Here is a 21242-nt window from a genome sequence, read left to right as displayed (position 1 = left end):
TTGCAGCATCTGGGCTTGATGAGGCACATGACCCTCACCTGTTCTGAGCCTACTGAGGAATCACACACCTCCTCCCAGAGCTAATAAGCCCCACCTGGCCAACTAGGGAGCTGGGCTGTGGGCCCTTACCTGCCAGCCTCCTAGAGTGCCACTCCTGCTATTCCCTATGCCCCAGAGCCCTCCTTGTTCATCGGGACAGGGGCCCCTCTGGCTCTGAATCCTGCTGCTCTGGTTCCTCTCCATCCCCTCGCTATCCTCTGCCACCCTGTGAGTACTTCTTTCCCCATTCCCTGCTTGCTCCAGTCCTGGCTACACCCCTTGCTGGGGTCCTCTTTTTCCTCTTCCTCCTCCCCGTCGTCCTGCCAGTTCATGACACCAGTAGATTTCTCCAAAACCACTTTGCTGTCATCAACAAACTCACAGTTTTCTGTATTATTATAGTGAAATGGGGTTTAATATGTAAATATTCCACAACACACATATTTCAGAATTTAAGCTGCACCCGATTTGCTTATTACCATTTTAGCAGAACAAGCATTGACAATAATAAATAAAAAGTACTGGAGAATGTGACTAAATAAGATCAAGTAGCAGCTGAGCCCTCCAGCAATACAGACACAAAAGATTGTATATAAAAAGAAGGGATATACATGGGAAGTTCACTGAACTAAGGAACACTTTAATTTTATAGATCTCATTAGCTTCATAAAATACATTTCACATTCAGAAGGTCTTGAAAATATTATACCTTCCATCAATCTTTGAGAAGAAATCACTAATGAACACAGAGGCTTCCAACTCCATTTCTGTGATCACCTCATTGATTAATTCTCTGCACAAGCACAAAAATATCAGATTGTGTAGGATGCATTTTATTTAGAAGTCAGTTCCCCCCTTGCTTTTTCAAGTTTTAGAAATGTTACAGCTGCTGGTTTTTCCTGCAAAGCATATTTTTACTCTCATTTATCCTTTACATTTCAAGTTCAATCTTTACTTTCATTTCTAGTTCAATTAGCAATCGATGCAATCTTGTTATGGGAAACCCTGATGTGTCTTGGAAGCTTGGAGCAGAGACGTTACGCTAGTTTTATCCAGCACGTGAGTCACTATTGCTTATTGGGGAGGATGGGAGGGAAGGTAGGCACCATGCAAGCACATCAGTGGAGTCAATTTGCTGCACCTGCCAGTGTGTTTGCATTGTGCCAGTCTCCCTGCTGCCTTGCCCCTCTCCTTTTCGGTAAGCAGCAGCAACACACCTGCTGGGAAGCTAGTGTACCAGCTCTGCCCCACCTGGCAAGCTGCTTCTGCCTCCATCTTAACATCAGCACTGTTGGGCAAGCTTCACAGGACAGCTTCTCTGTTACTGATCTTCTTCTGCAATATACTATAATGTCATAGGAAACTGCTGGGTACATTCTGGGACAAACCTTTTGGCTGCATGGGCCATATCTGTCAGGTGAGTGGGGCTGCTCACCTGCCTATCACAATGACATCATGTGCAATGTGCTTTGAACTCCCAAGGTCAGGCCTTCAAACACCTTGCAAGGCACTACTAAAAGGGAGGCTCTTTTCCCGTTGTTTTAGCAGAGAATCTCATGAATTCTGCATAGAAGCTCCTGCTAAAACAATGGGTGCTTTTGATCCATAACCCTTCATGATTCAAGGGTGGGTGGGTATCAGAACCTACTGCTGAAAAGGCAGCCTCTCCTCCCTCTGACCTGCTCCCACTCACATGTTTAACTGGAATTAAAACTCGGTTGGTTAGAGTTTGGTGCTGATAATGGCCAGGCTGCAGGTTCAATCCCCATAAGGCACATCTGCACATTCCTGCATTGCAGGGGGTTGGACTAGATGATCCTCATGGTCCCTTTCAACTCTATGATTCTATATCATTGGAAGGGTGGTGGAGGGAAGAGGAACGGCAACTGTTCCCTCTCCCGCTCAAAATTAGATGATACAGGATATTGAGGATGCCTGAGAAGCTAGACCCGCTCTCTTAAGCATGTGGCACAACCTTTTACAGCACACGTGGTATATTTGGAAACCAATTCAATTTAGAAAACCTTCACTAAAGATCAAAACCATGAAAACCTCTCCAGTAACGCGCAACAGGTTAGCGTCAAAATAAAATAAATCTTAATGAGTAAATTAGCAATATAGTCAAAATCATATTCCCCCAATAATGATTTTGGAAATTACTGAGGCTCAGATTAAAGCTCACTTCTATCTTATCCGTATGCCTGAGATCCTCAAAACTGCCCTTCCACATCCCATTGAATCTCCTTTTCCCCCTTCTGCTCTGTCCTCACTTGACTCTCATGGAACCAAGTGAAATGTGGGAGCCTCTAAAACGCCAGTAAGATTGAGGACATTGAGAAAGTGATAAGCTAATAGCTGTAGATTCAGCATGGCCATCCACAGACTTAACAAGAAAGGCCAGTTCCAGTACCAAGGAAACAGGTGCCCTGCTCAAATGATACCAGACACTGTCCAAAGGGCAGAAGAACGCTAAATACTATTCTGTGGGGTGGCAGGCTTAAGTAATTTAAGTAATTAATGTGGAAACTAAGGGAGCCTATAAGGATTAAGAAGGGAAAGGGATCGGCTTAGATCTGTTTCCGAATCTCGTCTCTACAACAGTACCTCTGACAAGTTCAATTTCATTGATGCAGAGTTATCACTTATAGGCTTGCTACGATAAATCAAAGTTCTAGGAAATAGATGGCTTAAGAAACAGATCCATTATAGTCCACACGCTGCTAGAATACTAAGTCCCTAAGCACACATGTGATGTCATTATCAACAGGATACTAATGTCAAGCAGAAAACTGCCTCAATCTTGACTGTCAAAGATAAAATTTCGGAATAGGAGCCTTTTTTCTCTTGCTGTGTAACTCCAATTGAAAGAAGCACTGCGCCAAGGTTTCTTTTTCTTTCTTTCTTTTTCTCGTTAGGTGTACATAAGAAAAGCACCAGGAGACATAAGGATCTAAACAACATATTTTTTTTTTTTTAATTAAATTTTTATTAGAATTTTAACAAACATCATAACAAAAAAACAGAAAAAAGAAAAACAAAAACAAGAAAAAAGAACATAACATAGAAATACAAAAAATAAAACACATATAAGCTCAATTGTAACTTTCTTTAAGCTTACTTTCGCGACTTCCTCATACCTTCCCTTTCTGTATTCTAATTTCATACTCAATTTTCAGCAAATCTTTTCCCTATTCTTAAAGTAATTTCAATATCAGTTGTTTTCTTCCAATTATCCCTTGCTGCTTTTAACCCCTTAATGTCCAATCCAACATTTTTCTAAACTTCAATTATCTTACAATATTTTTTAAGATACTCTTTAAACTTTTTCCAATCTTCCTGCGCCGTATCTTTTCCCTGGTCACGGATTCTGCTCGTCATTTCCGCCAGTCCCATATAATCAATCACCTTCAGTTGCCATTCTTCCACGGTGGGTAGTTCTTGCGTCTTCCAGTGCTTTGCGATGAGTATTCTTGCTGCTGTTGTAGCGTACATAAAAAATGTTCTATCTTTCTTTAACACCAATTGGCCGACAATGCCCAGGAGGAAGGCCTCTGGTTTCTTAGAGAAGGTGTACCTAAGTACTTTCTTCATTTCATTATAGATCATTTCCCAGAAGGCCTTGATCTTTGGGCACGTCCACCAAAGGTGAAAGAATGTTCCTTCAATTTCTTTACATTTCCAGCATTTGTTGTCGGGCAAATGGTAAATTTTTGCAAGCTTGACTGGGGTCATGTACCATCTATATATCATTTTCATAATATTCTCTCTTAAGGCATTACACGCCGTAAATTTCATACCTGTGGTCCACAACCTTTCCCAGTCAGCAAACAAAATATTATGACCAATGTCCTGTGCCCACTTAATCATTGCAGACTTAACCATTTCATCTTGTGTGTTCCATTCCAACAGCAAACTATACATTCTTGACAAATTCTTAGTACTGGGTTCTAACAGTTCAGTTTCTAGCTTTGATTTCCCCACCTGGAAGCCAATTTTTCTATCTGTTTTAAACACTTCCATTATTTGATGATAATGAAGCCAATCTCTCACTTTCCCTTCTAATTTTTCAAAACTTTGCAGTTTCCATCTGTCCCCTTCTTGTTCCAAAATTTCTCCATATCTTGGCCATTTAGCCTCCATATTAGATTTTTTGATGGCCTTGGCCTCCATTGGTGACAGCCACCTTGGAGTTTTACTTTCCAACAGATCTTTATATCTAATCCAGACATTATATAATGCTTTCCTGACAATATGGTTTTTGAACCCTTTATGCGCTTTAACCTTGTCGTACCAAAGATATGCATGCCACCCAAACATATTGTTATACCCTTCCAAATCCAAAATGTCAGTGTTCTCAAGAAGCAGCCATTCTTTCAACCAGCAGAAAGCTGCTGATTCATAGTAAAGTTTTAAATCCGGCAGGGCAAACCCCCCTCTATCTTTTGCATCAGTTAAAATCTTAAATTTTATTCTGGGCTTTTTGCCCTGCCAGATAAATTTAGATATGTCTTTCTGCCACTTCTTGAAACAGTCCATCTTGTCCAATATTTGCAAAGTTTGAAACAAAAACAACATTCTAGGCAACACATTCATCTTAATAACTGCTATTCGGCCCAACAAGGAAAGCTTCATGTTTGACCAAATTTCTAGATCTCTTTTGACTTCACTCCAACATTTCTCATAATTATCTTTAAATAAATTCAAATTTTTTGAAGTCATATTAACACCCAGATATTTCACTTTCTTAACCACCGTTAACCCCGTCTCATTCTGAAACCTTTCTTTTTCCACTGATGTTAGGTTTTTCCCCAATACTTTCGTTTTTAATTTGTTCAGCTTAAATCCTGCAACCTGACCAAAATCTTGAATTAATTCTAAAACTTTCTTTGTACTAGATTCAGGCTCTTGCAAAGTAAGTACCAGGTCATCTGCAAATGCTTTCAGTTTATAATGTTTCGCTCCGACCTGTACACCTTTAACCAACTGGTCCTTCCTAATCATATTTAACAGCACCTCCAGGACCGATATAAAAAGCAATGGAGAGATTGGGCACCCCTGACGTGTCCCTTTTTCTATCTTTAGTTCATCTGTAACCACGTTATTTACAATAAGTTTTGCTTTTTGTTCTGAATATATCGCACCTATACCATTTTCAAACCCTTTGCCTACCCCCATTCCCCGAAGGTTCTTCATCATAAAATTCCAAGAAATGTTGTCGAAGGCTTTCTCGGCATCCACAAATATCAAGACTGCTTTAGTGTTAATGTTCACTTCTAGCATTTCCAAAATGTCTATTATATTCCTTACATTGTCTGATAAATGTCTTTTCGGTAGAAAGCCTGCCTGATCTCTATGAATCTCCTCCATCAACACTATTTTCAACCTTTTTGCTAAAATGTCAGCAAAAATTTTGTAATCCACATTTAATAAGGAGATAGGGCGGTAGTTTTTAAGTTGGGTCTTTTCCGTCTCTATCTTCGGTATAAGGGTGATATATGCTTCTTTCCACGTATCGGGTGCCTTTTTTCCCTCCAAAATCTCATTGCATACTTCCAACAAAGGCTGTAGTAACCCCTCCTTCAAAGTCTTATAGTATCTGGAAGTTAGTCCGTCCGGTCCTGGAGATTTGCCCAATGTCATATTTTGAATGGCACCTTCTATTTCTTGTTCTGTTATTTTCTGATTCAAAATTTCTTTATTTTTCTGTGAAATTTTTCTCAGTCCATTTTTTTCCAAAAACGATTCTATTTCTACATCACTCTGAGGACCTTGTTTATATAGATGACTAAAGTATTTCTGGAAGCAATCTCTAATTTCTGTTGGTTTATAAATATTCCTTCCTTCCACTTCTAAATGTGTAACCGTATTTAATTTTTGTCTCTTCTTTATTTGCCAAGCCAGCAATTTCCCACATTTATCAGCTGATTCAAAAGTCTTTTGTCTCATTTGCTTAATTTTCCATTCTATTTCTTGATTTGTCAGCTCCATATATTGTGTCTGATATAATTTAATTTCTTTCAGTATGTCCTGTGATTTTGGTTTTGATCTTAATTTCTTCTCTCCTTCTCTTATTTTTTCCAAAATTCTTTCTTTCTTCTCATTCTGGCTTTTCTTTTTGATTACATTCTGTTGTATCAAAAATCCTCTCATGACGGCCTTACTTGCGTCCCAGATTATTCTTTTCTCTACGTTGGTCCTCATGTTGATTTCAAAATAGTCTTTCAAGGTTTTCATAGCCTTCTTGCAAAATTCCTCATCCCTAAACAAGGTGTCATTCATCCTCCATCTGAAGGTACCAGTTGTTGTTAAATTCATGTCCATCCTTATTGCATTATGGTCGGAGCAGGTTTTTGGGCAGATTTCCACTTTTTTTATCTTTGGCGCCATTCCTCTAGTTATCCAAATTTGGTCAATTCGGGTCCATGTCATTTTAGCTTCAGAAAAGAAGGTTCCCTCTCTTTCAAGTGGGTGCTTTATCCTCCAAATATCCACTAAATCCATATTGTCAGTCATTTCAAAAAAGATTTTTGGTAGTCTTCCCTCCTTAGTAATTGTCTGTCTTTGGGATTTGTCCATATTAGTAGATACAACTCCATTCATGTCTCCCATCAAAATTAAATTTATGTCCATAAAGTCCATCAAAGCTTCATGAAGTTTCTTATAGAATTCCACCTTCCCCTCATTTGGTGCATATATTCCCACAATCAAAAATTTTTCTCCTTGAACTTGGATTTCGACAGCTAAATATCTTCCATGTTCATCTTTAAAAATTAATTTCGGTTGCCATTTTTCTTTTACATAGATTACCACTCCTCTTTTCTTTACCTTGTCTGAAGAAATAAATTCTTGACCCAATCTTTTGTTTGTAAGTAATTTTCTATGTGACCTCGTCACATGCGTCTCCTGTAAACAAATCAAGTCCAATTGTTCTTTTTTCAAGATGTGAAATACACTTTTTCTTTTTCGGGGGATGTTTAGACCGTTACAATTCCAGCTTAACAATCGCAGAGCCATGATGGGGTTATTTCTCTTCTCCTCCTACTGCTCCGAGTTGTTCTTCTTCTTCTGTCGGTGGTGTCCCTCTCAATGGTAACTTGTCTTTGTCCAAAGTTCCTCTTCCTGGATAATTTTGTTGTGATTCCGCCCCTTTGTAGAGGTCCTCTTCGTGTTGCTCCAAAAACTTATCTTTCTCTTCCACAGTTTTTATTTTCCTTTTCTTCCCTTTGTACTTGAAGGAAAGGCCTTGAGGATATTCCCACCTGAAGAGCACGCTGTTCTTCTTCAGTAATATCACTAAATCTTTGTACTGACTTCTTGCGTCCAAGATGTGCTTAGGAATGTCTCTAAAAATCTCCACAAAGGAATCTTCAATTCGCAGAGTTCTTTGGTAGTGCAGGTTCAATATTTTATCTCTCTCTTCTTTAGATCTTAGTGTTACCAAGCAGTCTCTTACCTTGTTCTTTCTTTGTCTTGCACCCAGTCTGAAAGCACTCTCTATCTTAAATTCTTCTTGTTCCAGTTCCTGTTTCCAGAAATCAGAGAACTCTTTTGTTAAGAAGTCCACTAAATTGTCTCCTTCACTCTCGGGTATTGCCCGGATCCTAAGATTCCTCTCCTTCCTTTGCATCTCAATCATGGACAATGCCAAGTCATGTTCTCCCAATTTCCTAAAAACTGGAGAGATTTTTTCGTCAGTAGCCGTTGCAATTTCTTTCGCTTCTTCAGCAATCTTTCGAGTGGTGGATGCTTCCTCAAGTAGTTTCCCAATTGATTCTGTGTTGGTGTTAACTTTGTTTCCCAAATCAATTATACTTTTAGTGTTTAAGTCAATTTTCCCTGATATCTCAGCAACAGTCTTATTTGTTTCAGCAACTTGTTTACTTGTTTCCGCACCTTGCTTTTTTAGCTGATCCAGGGATTCGTTGATTTTACCCAAAGCTTTTGCAAGTGCCTCTTCAGACATGACTTTTGTCTTTTCCTGTGGATTTGCACTTGCCCCAGATGGTCCGGATGTAGAGGCCCTTCTTTTCATAAATGTATCTATTTTATATTGTTTGCCAGATCTTAAAGTTTTCTCCTGTGGCTCTCCTTTGTTTTGATCATTTGCCATACCACTATCTTAGAGCCAAGGTCATTCCCACAGTCCAATTTCTTTTTCCCAGCAATTCAGCAGATTAAGTTTCACTTGTTGCTGAAACCAACCAGTTCTCCTCTAGGGGGCGAGAACATCTATTACAGTCAAAGCAAAAATTCTAAAATGGAGGTTGTCCTTTTAAGTAAATAAAAGTCCCACAAGTTCCCAAGTCCTTGCAAAGGTCCGCAATATTAATTTCACCAAGTTTAAGACACAGTCAATAAGTCCTTTAAGTTCCTGGGAAAGTGTATCTTTATACTTAAAATGTAGCTTTCAATTTGAAACACCTCGTTACTTTGTTGCAACAATCCACAGCCGGCTTCCTTTCTCCGGCAGTCCGTTCCAGAGTCAGGGTACAGCACAATATTGTCCAAAACTTCAAAAAGACAGGGAGAATTCAAAGGCAATATCACTTTTCCCCCGCTCCTGCCCGCAGGGGAAAGGTCTCAGTCTCTTACACGATGGATCTCTTAATCCAGAAAAGAATTTCAAAGTTAAAGCTTACCAGTCCTTTGCTTTGATCTTGCTGCAGAGCGGGAAGGCAGACTTCCTTTTGATCCTTTCCCGTCTCAGTGTCCGAATTCGATTATTTGACTACGGATTCCAATTATTGTTCCCTTCTCCTACTCACGGGTAGTAATTTCTTTTAGTTCCAAATTGAAGGAAGAAGTCAGCGCTCTCCGTCAATAGCGACGCGGCTTCACTTCGCAGGCTGGGTACAAGCGACTCTCAGCACCGCGCCACACACCCGCTGCCGTTCCGGAGCCTTTAAAAAGGCTCTTTCACAGCTTCGGGGGGGCGCAAAGGTGCCCGCCGAGTCTCCGGTTCACAGGCTTCGTGCCTGTGATTTTTAGGGGTCCCCGCTGTGCCGTAGCTGCAGGACCCGAACCCGCGAAGCAGATCTCCCTCAGGAGCGCCGAGGGAGACCCGCCATTAGACGATGGCGCTAACCGGAAGTCTGGATCTAAACAACATAATGTGTGTGTTCACTTTTAAATGTTAACATGACAGCTACAACAGAAAGGAAAGTTCTGCTAAAGGTCAAGGGATTGTGGAACTCATTCCAAAGCTAGGATTCTTTTAAAAATAATGATAATGATAATCATCATCACAACTTATTCTACATACAAACATTTAGTATATTACGGATGATTCTTGTCTGCACGCAAAAAGATCCACACAGAGCTTCATAAAGTAGGGTTACCAGATGTCCCCGGTTCCCAGGAACAGTCCCCGGATTTGCAAATCTGTCTCCGGACAAATTCCATCCCCGGAATGTCCCCAGATTTGCAAATCTGTCCCCGGGAAACGTGGCAGCCGCCACCTCAGCAGCTCAGAGCCAGCCTGTTAGGGCTGCCCGCTGCTGTGGCACCCACCATTTTTCCTGCGCCACGGCAGCAAGCATCTCCTGAAGCCAACCACAGCCAACTGCACTACCAGGCTGGCCCCTCCTGGGCAACGGCTGCCCGCCCATGACTCTCAAGCCTCCCCTGATCTGTCAAAACGAAGGGGGAAGGGGGAAAGGAGATCAGGGAAGGCTTGGGAGTCACTGGCGGGCGGTGCACCTTTGCCCAGTTTTTAAAAAAACTTTGTGTATTTATGTTTCATAGGGTGCAAAAGAAGGGCTTTGCACCTTTATACAATATGCATGTGTGCTTGGGCTCAGGGTCTTTTGCCTCACCATCCCCACTACTGAGTTGTAGTTTTTAAGATCTATAAATATATTAAAATATTTATGGCATGTGAAGAATAGTTAAAATGTGGGCCACATTTCTTAAGTTTCAATGTACAACTGGTGATACCCAGAGAGTTCACTTCCTACTACTCTTCTGAGTTAATTACTTGATTCGCAGTTTTCATACAAATAAAGCATCTTCCAGGGTGTTTTGGCTGCACTCCCATGTCCATTATCTTAAGTCATTCTGAGGTCACTATAAACGCTTGCCCAGCTTCCCATATACAAGGTATTAACAACAGTATTCTTTTCACCATCTGGAATTTAAAGAGGAGCTTGGAAGAAGGTCAAGATGGGTTAGCAGAATGGGACATCTCACTACACCACAATCTTGGACAACAGCCTGAGGATGGAACAAGTACAGGCAGCAGATAGAAGGCAGAGGATCTGAGACAACCCTGGCTAGAGATGCAGGATTTAGTTATTTTCATCTCCTGGCTAAGTAAGTGATAGAAAATTTGGTCGAGGAGAGCGTATCGGAGCAGTGGATCAAGCTTGGCATAAATCATTAATCTAGGTTTAAAATATGACAACGGCAGAATTTCAAATGGTTGAGGTTTTTTAATTTATTTAGTAAATTTGAATACTGCCCTTCATCCTTAAATGCCATGGCGGTTGTCCCATCATTTCCTACTTGCTCTGACCTACAATTTAGGGTCAAAGTAGACATGGCATTAAATGTGTCTTTGCATTTAATGTGCACACTTAAGAAAATTCAAACAGTGTGTGGGGAAGGTCTTTGCTTAAAATTATGTTAACCCTTTCATCCCTTGCTGCAGTTTTGTCAAGAACCCTTTCTCTGTCACTGCTATTTTCACTGGAATGAAATTTCCATTGATATTTCTCATCAGCAGAAGCAAGCATTCATGTGCTACAATCTGACAGGAGCTGCTCATAAGAGCTGATAAGCAATAGTTCTTCAAGTCTTGCAAATTAAATCTTGTGTATCATGCATTTAAGTTTCCAGCGCACCCACAGGTTGGGGACATGTTTAATTAACAGTGAGAATGATATGAAAATCCTAAAAATAAGCTCCAAGGAAGCATCTTTTTAATAAATGGGTTTATGACATTTGGGTGCATATTTAAGAGCAGAGCACACACATTCCTGCATCTTTCTGCTGTTTGTAGCAACAGAGTAGTCTATACTATACACTTGACATCAAGACTAGAATGAAATGTGATGTTGAACAGAGATTTGCCACTGAAAACAACAATACAATCAACAACCATTTCGCATGGAGGTTCAGTTTCTGGCCTCCACGCATCGGCAGAGCGCGTATAAGCATGCCCCACCCCTATTCTGCCCTTTTAAAGAACTTTTTTTATATACCACTTTACATTTACTTTATATTTACATTTATATGCTGCTGCCATCATTTTTGTATTTTTTAATGTTGACATTTTTGAATTTGGTATATTATGCTTAATGATTTATCAGCCTTCCAGGATGCAGTAAACATTATATGATACTTAAGAATTTGTAACCTTCTCCCTAGAATAATTTGCATTGCTGTGTCAGCTTTCAGTCACAACGGAACCAATCTTGGCCAATTCACCAACTTAATCGAGAGGAGAAAGAAAGAGGTTGGCGGGGGGAACTCAACTGCAACTGACAAAGCAGTATTTCTATTTCTTAAAATGGATAGGAACTGGAACCTAGCTTGAAAAGGTAAATAACTATTTCTCAAAGGGCTCTTATTTATTGACAGAAAAATTATGTTATACATAATGTACAGCGAACACAGTCTACAAATATTCCATCACGTTAAAAGCCATTGTAATTTGGCTTTGACTTATTCATCAATAGAAACACACTAGGGGACAGAAATCAAAACAGGAATTGTACAATATACTTTTTACTTCAGCATTAGACAGATTGTGACAATGTTTCTAAATAATGCTGTTGCACATGGTTGAAGCTGCTCTTGTTTGATGTTGATGTGAAGACAACAGACCCTACGGGTTGAATACCACTAAATCATTGCACAAACAAAATGATAACTGATTGAGCAACAAAAACTGTCCCCTCTCTTCTCCATATATATCCCCAGCAGTGTCCCCAAATCTTTACTGGATGGTTGGTGTGTGTGTGTTCTGGGGCACATGTGGCTGGGAAAAAGAGAGTGAAAGTTCTGTTCAAGCAATGTTGATCTATTTTGATTGTATCTGTAAAATCTTTTAACTGAATACTAAAATGAAGAAAAGGGACGCGGGTGGCGCTGTGGGTAAAAGCCTCAGCACCTAGGGCTTGCTGATCGAAAGGTTGGCGGTTCGAATCCCCGCAGCGGGGTGCGCTCCCGTCGCTCGGTCCCAGTGCCTGCCAACCTAGCAGTTCGAAAGCACCCCCGGGTGCAAGTAGATAAATAGGGACCGCTTACTGGCAGGAAGGTAAACGGCGTTTCCGTGTGCTGTGCTGGCTCGCCAGATGCAGCTTTGTCACGCTGGCCACGTGACCCGGAAGTGTCTCCGGACAGCGGTGGCCCTCGGCCTCTTAAGTGAGATGGGCACACAACCCTAGAGTCTGTCAAGACTGGCCTGTACAGGCAGGGGTACCTTTACCTTAAAATGAAGAAGAAGAAGAAGAAGGAGGAGGAGGAGGAGGAGGAGGAGGAGGAGGAGGAGGAATTTAACAGGCAGGAGAACACCAACAGGAAATTTGGGAGTGCGTGATGACTCAAGACAAAATGTTCTGGACAATTATGCAGAGAACTTCATCCAAGAATGCATTGGCAGAGACTGTTCCTTTTAATCATGATGATAAATGTTTTGCTTTATTCGGTCAACCACCACCAAATAAACATTTCTAGAGCATATTGGTAGCAATCAACCAGGACAAAAATCTAGTGGAAATCAATTACATCCTCTAACGTAATTCCTTGATGAATAAATTTTTTAAGCCAGCTGATGTTAATTCGATTTTGCAAGCACTGTGAATACGGAAGTCATGTACAGAGAAAGCAGAGTCTTAAGGCTGAAGTCCTATGCACACTTACATGAATATGATGTGCCTTCAAAACTTAATATATAAAAGCAAAGAATTAGTGTTGTAAGGGGCACAGAAGATATACAGAAGATGCTTACTTATCGCTGTGGCGGTTGGGAATTACTTTGAGAATTTGAAAAGCATATAATGCTCAAAATCTGCGGGTCACTAACAAAGTACTGATAAGGGGAAGAGGGGCTACATTGTATGGCACGCTTGTTTTGAATTCTGTATACAAGTGACTCCCTACTTACGAAGGGGTTATGTTTTGGGGAACCCCCCCCCCCACCCACATAAGGGAAATTGCATAAAGTGGGGAGCACCCGTTAAATGCCCTCTCTCTCTTCAATCCATACCAAAATGACTGTTCCAAAAATATCCACAACTAGAATTGAAGCTCTGGGGCCGGCAGGAGGCTAAAGGACATGTGGGAAAGTGGCTTCTGCTGTGCTACCCCGCACTTCAGCTGTTAGGTGAGGCGGCTGAGCAGCGTAAACAAAGCCCTAGTGTGCCTCTGGTCTTGGGGGTGGGGCTTCCATTATCACCAACATCCTCTTTGGGCTCTGGGGAGGGTCTTCTTCTGAGCCCTGAGGACTCTCCAGCTCTCCCCCGCCATTTCCAGGTTTGAATTGAATTGTTTAATTATTTCCCGGTGCTGCACTTATACATGGTCACGCATGAGCCCGCCACTCCAAAAAACCTATTGGCCAGATTTTACTAACATGGTACACAAGCAGCACAGAGTTTCTTGCTAGCACAACAGGGCTTCCTCCCCTGATGCATGCCCATGCCTCCCTGAAATCCAATCTAGAAGGTCAGAAGAATCCTCCAAACAGCACATGGCAGGGAGGAGGAGGAGGACAGGAGGTATCATTCTGTCTAGCAAGCAGCAATTCTTGCTCTGGCAGAACAAACGTATTAGTGAGACAGTGAATTCCACCCTGTAGTTTTAAGTCATTAAGCAGCACTTCCCGTTTCAGTGACTTCATACATTTCAAAGATTATACTGTATTCCATAAATACTTATTGAGCACTGATATGTCAAGCACTGTGGATATATTGTATTCTGTTTTAAAGAGAGAAGTAGTATATGTCTGTGAAAGTCTCACAAACAAAAAGAAAATGAAATGTGACCCCCCCCCCCTTAAATGGATTAGAGCCCCATTTACTTTTGACAACATGAAGCTCTTTCAGTTTCAATGCACATTTAAAAATGAATGTAAATGCTGACATTTCACAGTGGAACAAAAGGTTTAAGCTATGACTGAATAATGTTTTTATATTTTTGCTTTGTCATTAAGCAGGTAATGGAAGGGGCAAACGACAACAGTTATTTGGTGGACATATTATTTGTTGAGATGCTTCTGCTAAGAGTTAGTGACTAGTATGATTAAAGGGGACAAAGGTAGCATTTTATACAGTATGGTACAGCATATGAAGTAAGTTGCCCAATGATGCTCCCAAACATTTTAATTAAGAACTCACCCAACTGACTTTTGTCTTGGGTTCTTTCTACCTGAACAAAGCTACCATGCATTCATATACATCTTTCAATGTTATGTGGTGTTGTATTGATCTATATTCAGTACCAGCAATCTACTAACTAAGCATTCTGACTTGGAGTATTCTCCCTGCCCTTGATTTCCTCATTAGCGTTGTTGAAATCCTTCATTAAATGTTATTAAATCAGAATGTCTTGCTCCAATAAAAAAAAACCAACCACCTAATTTCCCTCAATTAGTAAAAATGTTGCTAACTTCCTGAAACATGGATCAACAATTAAAAATGCTTGATTTTTAAATGGCAACTTCCTGGCTACACAGTTTTCCTACTAGCGTCACAGAGCACACACTAATATGTACAAAGGGGGGGAGGATTCATTTTCCTTGTGGCCAAGCAGATGACAGTTACTGTGGGCAACTAAGATTGATCGTTAATGGCATTTTGGGGGAAAGAAACATGTTGTATTCCTCATTAGCTTTCTACATGAGTACAACAAGGCATTGACAAGAACTCCTGTCCAGTCTAGCCTCAGAGCTGTTTCTCACTATGCCTATGAAAGACACAAATACACTCTTGGGAGTCGCACCCTTGTCTTGTGCCAAGAAAACAATCTTCAAATGACAACTGTAACATGCACAACTGTGTCAGGTGGAACTCATGCGCCCTACAGAGTTTTTCTCAGTTTCTTCCTCTTTAAACCACAGCCTTCTCTTTCATGACTAATGTGACAACGCTGCCCAGAGTCTCCCTCAAAAGAGGTAATGGACAGGTGATAGGCTAACAGCTTCATAATCTGCTGTGGGATAACAAATGCAAATTCTGTAAAAGCTTTCTCAGCCACTTACATGTATAAATGCAGTAAAAACGCTAAAGCAAACAGAACTCTGAAGAGCCTCCACATTAAAATCCCAAAAAGTATAATCCCATGCATGGCAACGTGCAAATATACTTCATCAATTTTTTAATGAAAATTGAGGGCCACGTCACATGAAATAGCTACGCAAAAGTACACTACCATACACAAGCTTTTGGCCAAACCTCCAAATGTACATATATTTTTAAAGAGATGTCTGTCAATAACAAGTGAACATAGAATTCAAATATGCCTGCTTTCATTTTAATTAAGTTCTATGGCACAATAAACTTAATTTGAGAGAAGCTTTTGTATCTTCTCTGCCAAGGCATCATAGTTTAAATATTTTGGCACAGCTGCAGCTGAACTCTATGGCAGAAATAAAAACACACATAAAAAGGATTTCAGGTGCAATAATCTTATCTCTGAGGAAGGCACTCCAAAAGCAAAACTTTGATACAAGCACCTATTGTGTGTTGAATATACCACTCTGGCAGTTTGGCTTGAGAACCTGCAGAAAATGTGGAAGTGAGCGGAGCAGAGGGCAAGGGGGGGATAATCTTCCCATAACATGTTTAAGCCCCCCCGTTCACAGAACATTTCCAGGTAGCTAGTAACAAAAGAAGCGCTCAATAGGCTTTTATAAGAGGTTTTCATGTACTCATTTAGAATGAAGGTTAAATGGCACTTAGAAAATACAAACATAAACAGTTCAGTAGCACTAGGGGAGATCTGATTAAATCCAGTGGTGGTCAAGTGTATTAGGGGAATAGTAGTATGTCTGGTGGGGGGGACACTATGCTCCTTCTGGAAAAGTTTGTTCACCTTTGGTCCCGATCCTGCACTAACCTTTCACCGGTGGGCTCCTATAAATGACTTTGACTGGCTGGCTAAAACAGGTGAGGGTAATGGAATTCTAAACAGACATCCCCACTAAATTTATTGCAACAGTACAAATACATCCATTTTACAAGAAACAGGTTTCATGGTTTAAAGAGAAAACACACAAGGACCTTGTGGCGTTTGCCCTCCTAGGAGTGTGACATCATACTGGGTTCATAAGGAAAGGGTTAACTAATTGTAAAATGACTAACCTATAGGAACCCAAGGAGAGGAGTTAGAGTTAGAGTTGCTAAGAAGTCAGTCTGGGGTTAGGGAAGAGAGAGGGAGGATAAATCTGTGGGTTGAGCTAGTCTGATGTGAGAGAGTGAGAGAATCGGTTAAGAGGAGTCAGTCAAACAGTTGAGATAATCAGTCAGAAGGTATTAGGAAGGTATAGGCCGGTAAAGAAACTAAGGTCCAGCGCCGAGGGCCTTCTGGCGGTTGCCTCATTGTGAGAAGCAAAGCTACAGGGAACCAGGCAGAGGGCCTTCTCGGTAGTGGCGCCCGCCCTGTGGAACGCCCTCCCATCAGATGTCAAAGCGATAAATAACTACCTGACATTCAGAAGACATCTTAAGGCAGCCCTGTTCAGGGAAGTTTTTAATCTGTGATATTTTAGTGTATTTTTGGTTCCTATGGAAGCCGCCCAGAGTGGCTGGGGAAACCCAGCCAGATGGGCGGGGTACAAATAATAAATTATTATTATTATTATTATTATTATTATTATTATTATTATTATTATTATAAACTGACAAGAAAATTATCTGAGAAACCATAAACTTGTTAATGCTTATAAAATAAACTTGTTTATTTGGTTTAATTTTAACAACTGTCTGGACTCAGCGTGTACCTGAGAGTAACGGGTTGGTGGCAGCGGGGAAGTGAGCAGTGGTGGCACAGGGATCAATAGACTGTCAAACGTCCGGGGACTCTGTGTGATCGCCACAGACCTGTACCTGAATGTTCGTTCCCTTGACTTGTGGCACAACAGAGAATCAATGGTTTGTTGAGAAAACATTAAACAAAATGAAAATGAAAAATACACATTGGAAAAGGGAAAACTAAGCTTAATAGACTAAGAGCGTGCAGATACAAACACTGCACATGAACACACATCAGTATTGAAATAGTAATTTCAGGCAATGTTCAGTGATTTTCATTTGTACTTACTTATTCTGCATCATGTTCATGATAACCCAGTCAGAGGGATAGACGTTCTTCCCAATGAGATTCTTGAACATGATAAATGTCTCCATCAAGAAGTCCTGAAAGAATAAGGAAAATATATGAAGAAGTGTGTGTGTGTGTGTGTGTGTGTGTGTGTGTGTTTGATGGAAGCTGGCTGAAGAAAAATTCACTAGATTAATGACCAGATTTCAAAAATTATGGACAAATATGGCAAAGCTAACCAGCTCTAACCAATGCAATAAATTACTGCGATAAATGAGTTACTGTAATAAACAATAATTAATTACTTGATTACACAATATGATACTGCTGAACATAATTAACTTGCTGGATTGATGACCAGATTACAGAATTACTTCTTGCTGGACAAATACAGCAGAACTAACCAGCTCTGGCCAATGCCGTACCAAGAGCAGACTGTTGTGCAGCAAAGTTGTATCGCAGGAATTTATTGCAAAATCACAACAACAAAAGCGATATAGACTGAAAAGAAAAAAATACAACCATGTAATGTGTAATGGATGCCTTGGATTAATATTTAAGGAATGGTGGAAAATATGAAGAGTTAAAGTGCAGCTGATGTAACGGATTAATTTTTATTTGCCAAGATTTTTAATGTTATGTTGCAACATATTAGCTTCTGACCCAATAGGAGTCTGTCATACATATAAGAGGCCAAAAGTTTCAGTTTCAGTAGATGGGGGCGGGGGGGGGGGCGGGACCACACACACATATACATTGATTTTGAATCAAATTGCTAAATTGACTATTGTGCAGTCACCACTGTCATGACTCACACCCTAGATATTGGTGAAAAACAGTATTTTGACAAGAATAGAATGACCTTGCATTGCAGACTTAAAATTTGTGATTGACAGTGGTTAACATGTGTTGTTTGCGTTACATAAGGGAAATGTTTTATTCTAGGCACATACTTAACAAGCTCAGTAAATGCGTCCTCACTTTAAATGATCAAACTGCATACTTTACTACTCTTCCCCCCCTGTATCTTGGTAAAAGCTTAACATTTCCTTTTCCAGATCAGCCTAAATAGTTTGCTGACTGAATTATCATAGAGTCTTGCTTTCATTTAGATGCATGTTTTTCTTCTGAATAAAACGGTTTGCTTCCTTGCTACCTTGCTTCATAACTTAATAATCGAGACTTCAGTGGGATTTATGCTTATGTGAATGGGGGCAGATCTGGACCTACATAGTTAACTCTGAATATTTTATGGTTGCAGATGCATGCTCTCTTAAAGTAGATTTCATTTCATACTTTATTAGTTGTACAGAGTGCTTCTGCTGTTGAATTCTGCTCCGTGCAAGATGTATTTCCATATACTTTGCAGATTAACTTGAATATTTTACTAATCATGAAGTTGAAGGAACAGATTTTGGTATTGATTTGCTGATTCAGCGACACATGCTTAATCTGTTTGCATTTATGCTTAAATGCTCTCAGATTATAATCAGAAAAAACAAGTTTAATAGCACTTCAGGACGCATCAGACAGAGCTCCTGCATTCTCCCTAACAGGTTCCGTTACAATTGGTAATTGGAAGAAATTATATACTTTAAGGAAGTGGTGCCTGAGTTTGCTGTTTTTCTCTTCCTTCCTCATTCCCTTTTTCTTTTGTGCCATGTCTCTTCAGCTGTAAGCCAATAGGCAGTCCTGTTTTGTTTTTATTTATTTTACATAAGCCACTGTGGGAGCCTTTTTGTCTCAAAAGCAGGATAAATTTGCTTATATATTTATATAACGATGTTTTCCTTATTTTAAGAATAGGAATGCTGGTACCTGTTCTCCCACTGCACCTGCCCTGTGAAGCTCACTGGGCACAGATGTCAATCACCTTTCTGCCTTCCCTCAATTCTTGAAAAAACCAAAAGGATGGGGAAATAATAATAATAAATAATTTTAATAATGTTATTATTTATACACCACCCATCTGGGGTAAATAATTTAAATGAAGGCAGAGTGCTCCTTTCACTGGTACTACTGCTGGTTTTTAATTTCCTGTCTACTTTCTTCCAAGGGAAATCCAGCCAGGCTGCATCAGGGGAAAGAAGGTGAACATTTAGTCTTCCATCTTTTCTCACTGCCCACAAAAGAGGGAAAATACTGACTGGAGTGTGCTAGGGTGAAAAAAATAACTCTCATTTCCTTTAACTGTTCTGACATATTTATTTATCATTTTCTTTTGAGAGGATTTCCAAAGAAGACCAAGTGCTCATATTGGCAAAAACGAGTTTTGTTTTTGTTTTAAAAAAGCCTGGATGTTCGGGAACATTGGAAGATTCAGGGCAGATAAAAGAAAGCAATTATTTGCGCAGCGCCTAGTTAAAACTATGGAACTTGTTCCATCAGGAAGCAGTGAGGGCCACCAACTTGGATGGCTTTAAAAGAGGATTAGAGAAATTTGCAGAGGACAAGGCTATCAATGGCCGCAATGACTATGTGCTGCCTCTACAATATGCCTCTGAATACCAGTTGTTGGGAATCACAGGTGGGCATAGTGCTGCTGTGCTCATGTCCTGCTTGTGAGCTTCCCAAAGACATGTGAGAACAGGATGCAGGGCTGGATGGGCCTGGTCCAGCAGGATCATCTTTAAGCTGCATAAAGGTAAAGGGTCCCCTGACCATTAGGTCCAGTCATGACCGACTCTGGGGTTGCAGTGCTCATCTCGCTTTATTGGCCGAGGGACCCAGCATACAGCTTCCGGGTCATGTGGCCAGCATGACTAAGCTGCTTCTGGCGAACCAGAGCAGCGCACGGAAACTCCGTTTACCTTCCCGCCAGAGCGGTACCTATTTATCTACTTGCACTTTAACGTGCTTTCGAAATGCTAGGTTGGCAGGAGCAGGGACTGAGCAATGGGAGCTCACCCCGTTGTGGGGATTCGAACCACCGACCTTCTGATCGGCAAGTCCTAGGCTCTGTGGTTTAACCCACAGCGCCACCCACGTCCCAATCTTAAGCTGCATACAATGCATGCAACTTTTAAAAATACCACTCTCACAACAAAATTGTAACACCAACGACAGATACAGCAGATTAGAAACAGCTGAATAGAAAAGGGGTAATTCCATTAAAATCCCTCCATCTGGCAGATCAAATGCCTGCCAGGCAGGAATAACAAAGACTGCACAGCATACAAGGTAGATGAGCCTTGCCTGCTTCAGCATGTCCTTTTTATTTATTTAAAAATTTACACCTTGCCTCATCCACAGCTACTCAAGATAGCTCCCAAAGAAACCAAAACAGCATTATAATTATAACACCAGATCTAATACCCTACTTATACCAGTAATAATGTTATAGCACAGTCAGTGCAGAATGACAATATATTAGAGAGAGTGTAAAAAAAAAAGAGTGAGGTTCAGAGCATATTTGGAAAGGCATTCAGCTACTCCTCTTTTAATGGAGTTTGTTGATGCTGTGACACAGAAAAGCAGCATGATTAATATTATAAACTATTACTCCATCCTGCCTATCAATTTACAGTTTTGTGCAACAGGAAAGAATATACTCCCCCTCACCCTTCCATCAGGCTCTCAAATGTTTTACACACCATGTAACATGGGCTTTTCCACCTTAAAGTGTTTTGTTTATTTACTTATTGTTATCTACAGGCTGGCCTATAAGAAAGGCTCTCAGGGCAACATTAAAGGATAAAAACAAATCAAGTTAAAAACCCAATTATAATAACATGAACAATATATTAAAATATGATGCCGCATAACACAAACAGTGGAAAAATAAAACAATGTCTAAAACAGATTTAAAAAGCTCCAGGGATGTAAAAGGCCTGGACACCAAATACTCATTTAAGTGGGTGCGGAGGTCAAGCACAGCAGGGGTTCCTCTGTGCCTCTATGGACAAAAATGGATCAAAGAAGAGCAGCCAAACCTGAACCTC

At 40.5% G+C, this 21242-nt stretch overlaps 1 protein-coding gene across 5 annotated transcripts in view; it reads right to left on the bottom strand.

Annotated features, from left to right (window-relative positions):
* DOCK1 (dedicator of cytokinesis 1) overlaps positions 1-21242 on the bottom strand; it is a 359595-nt gene that overhangs the window by 125636 nt on the left and 212717 nt on the right. For all 5 annotated transcript variants that reach the window (XM_077930360.1, XM_028729952.2, XM_077930363.1 and 2 more), the window contains one exon: positions 17302-17396. In XM_077930360.1, coding sequence (XP_077786486.1) covers positions 17302-17396 — 95 coding nt within the window. The remainder of the gene's footprint in view (positions 1-17301; positions 17397-21242) is intronic.

The sequence above is a fragment of the Podarcis muralis genome, chromosome 6 (genome assembly GCF_964188315.1).
Source record: "Podarcis muralis chromosome 6, rPodMur119.hap1.1, whole genome shotgun sequence".
Classification (NCBI taxonomy): domain Eukaryota; kingdom Metazoa; phylum Chordata; class Lepidosauria; order Squamata; family Lacertidae; genus Podarcis; species Podarcis muralis.
This window is presented reverse-complemented; position numbering and strand designations above follow the sequence as displayed.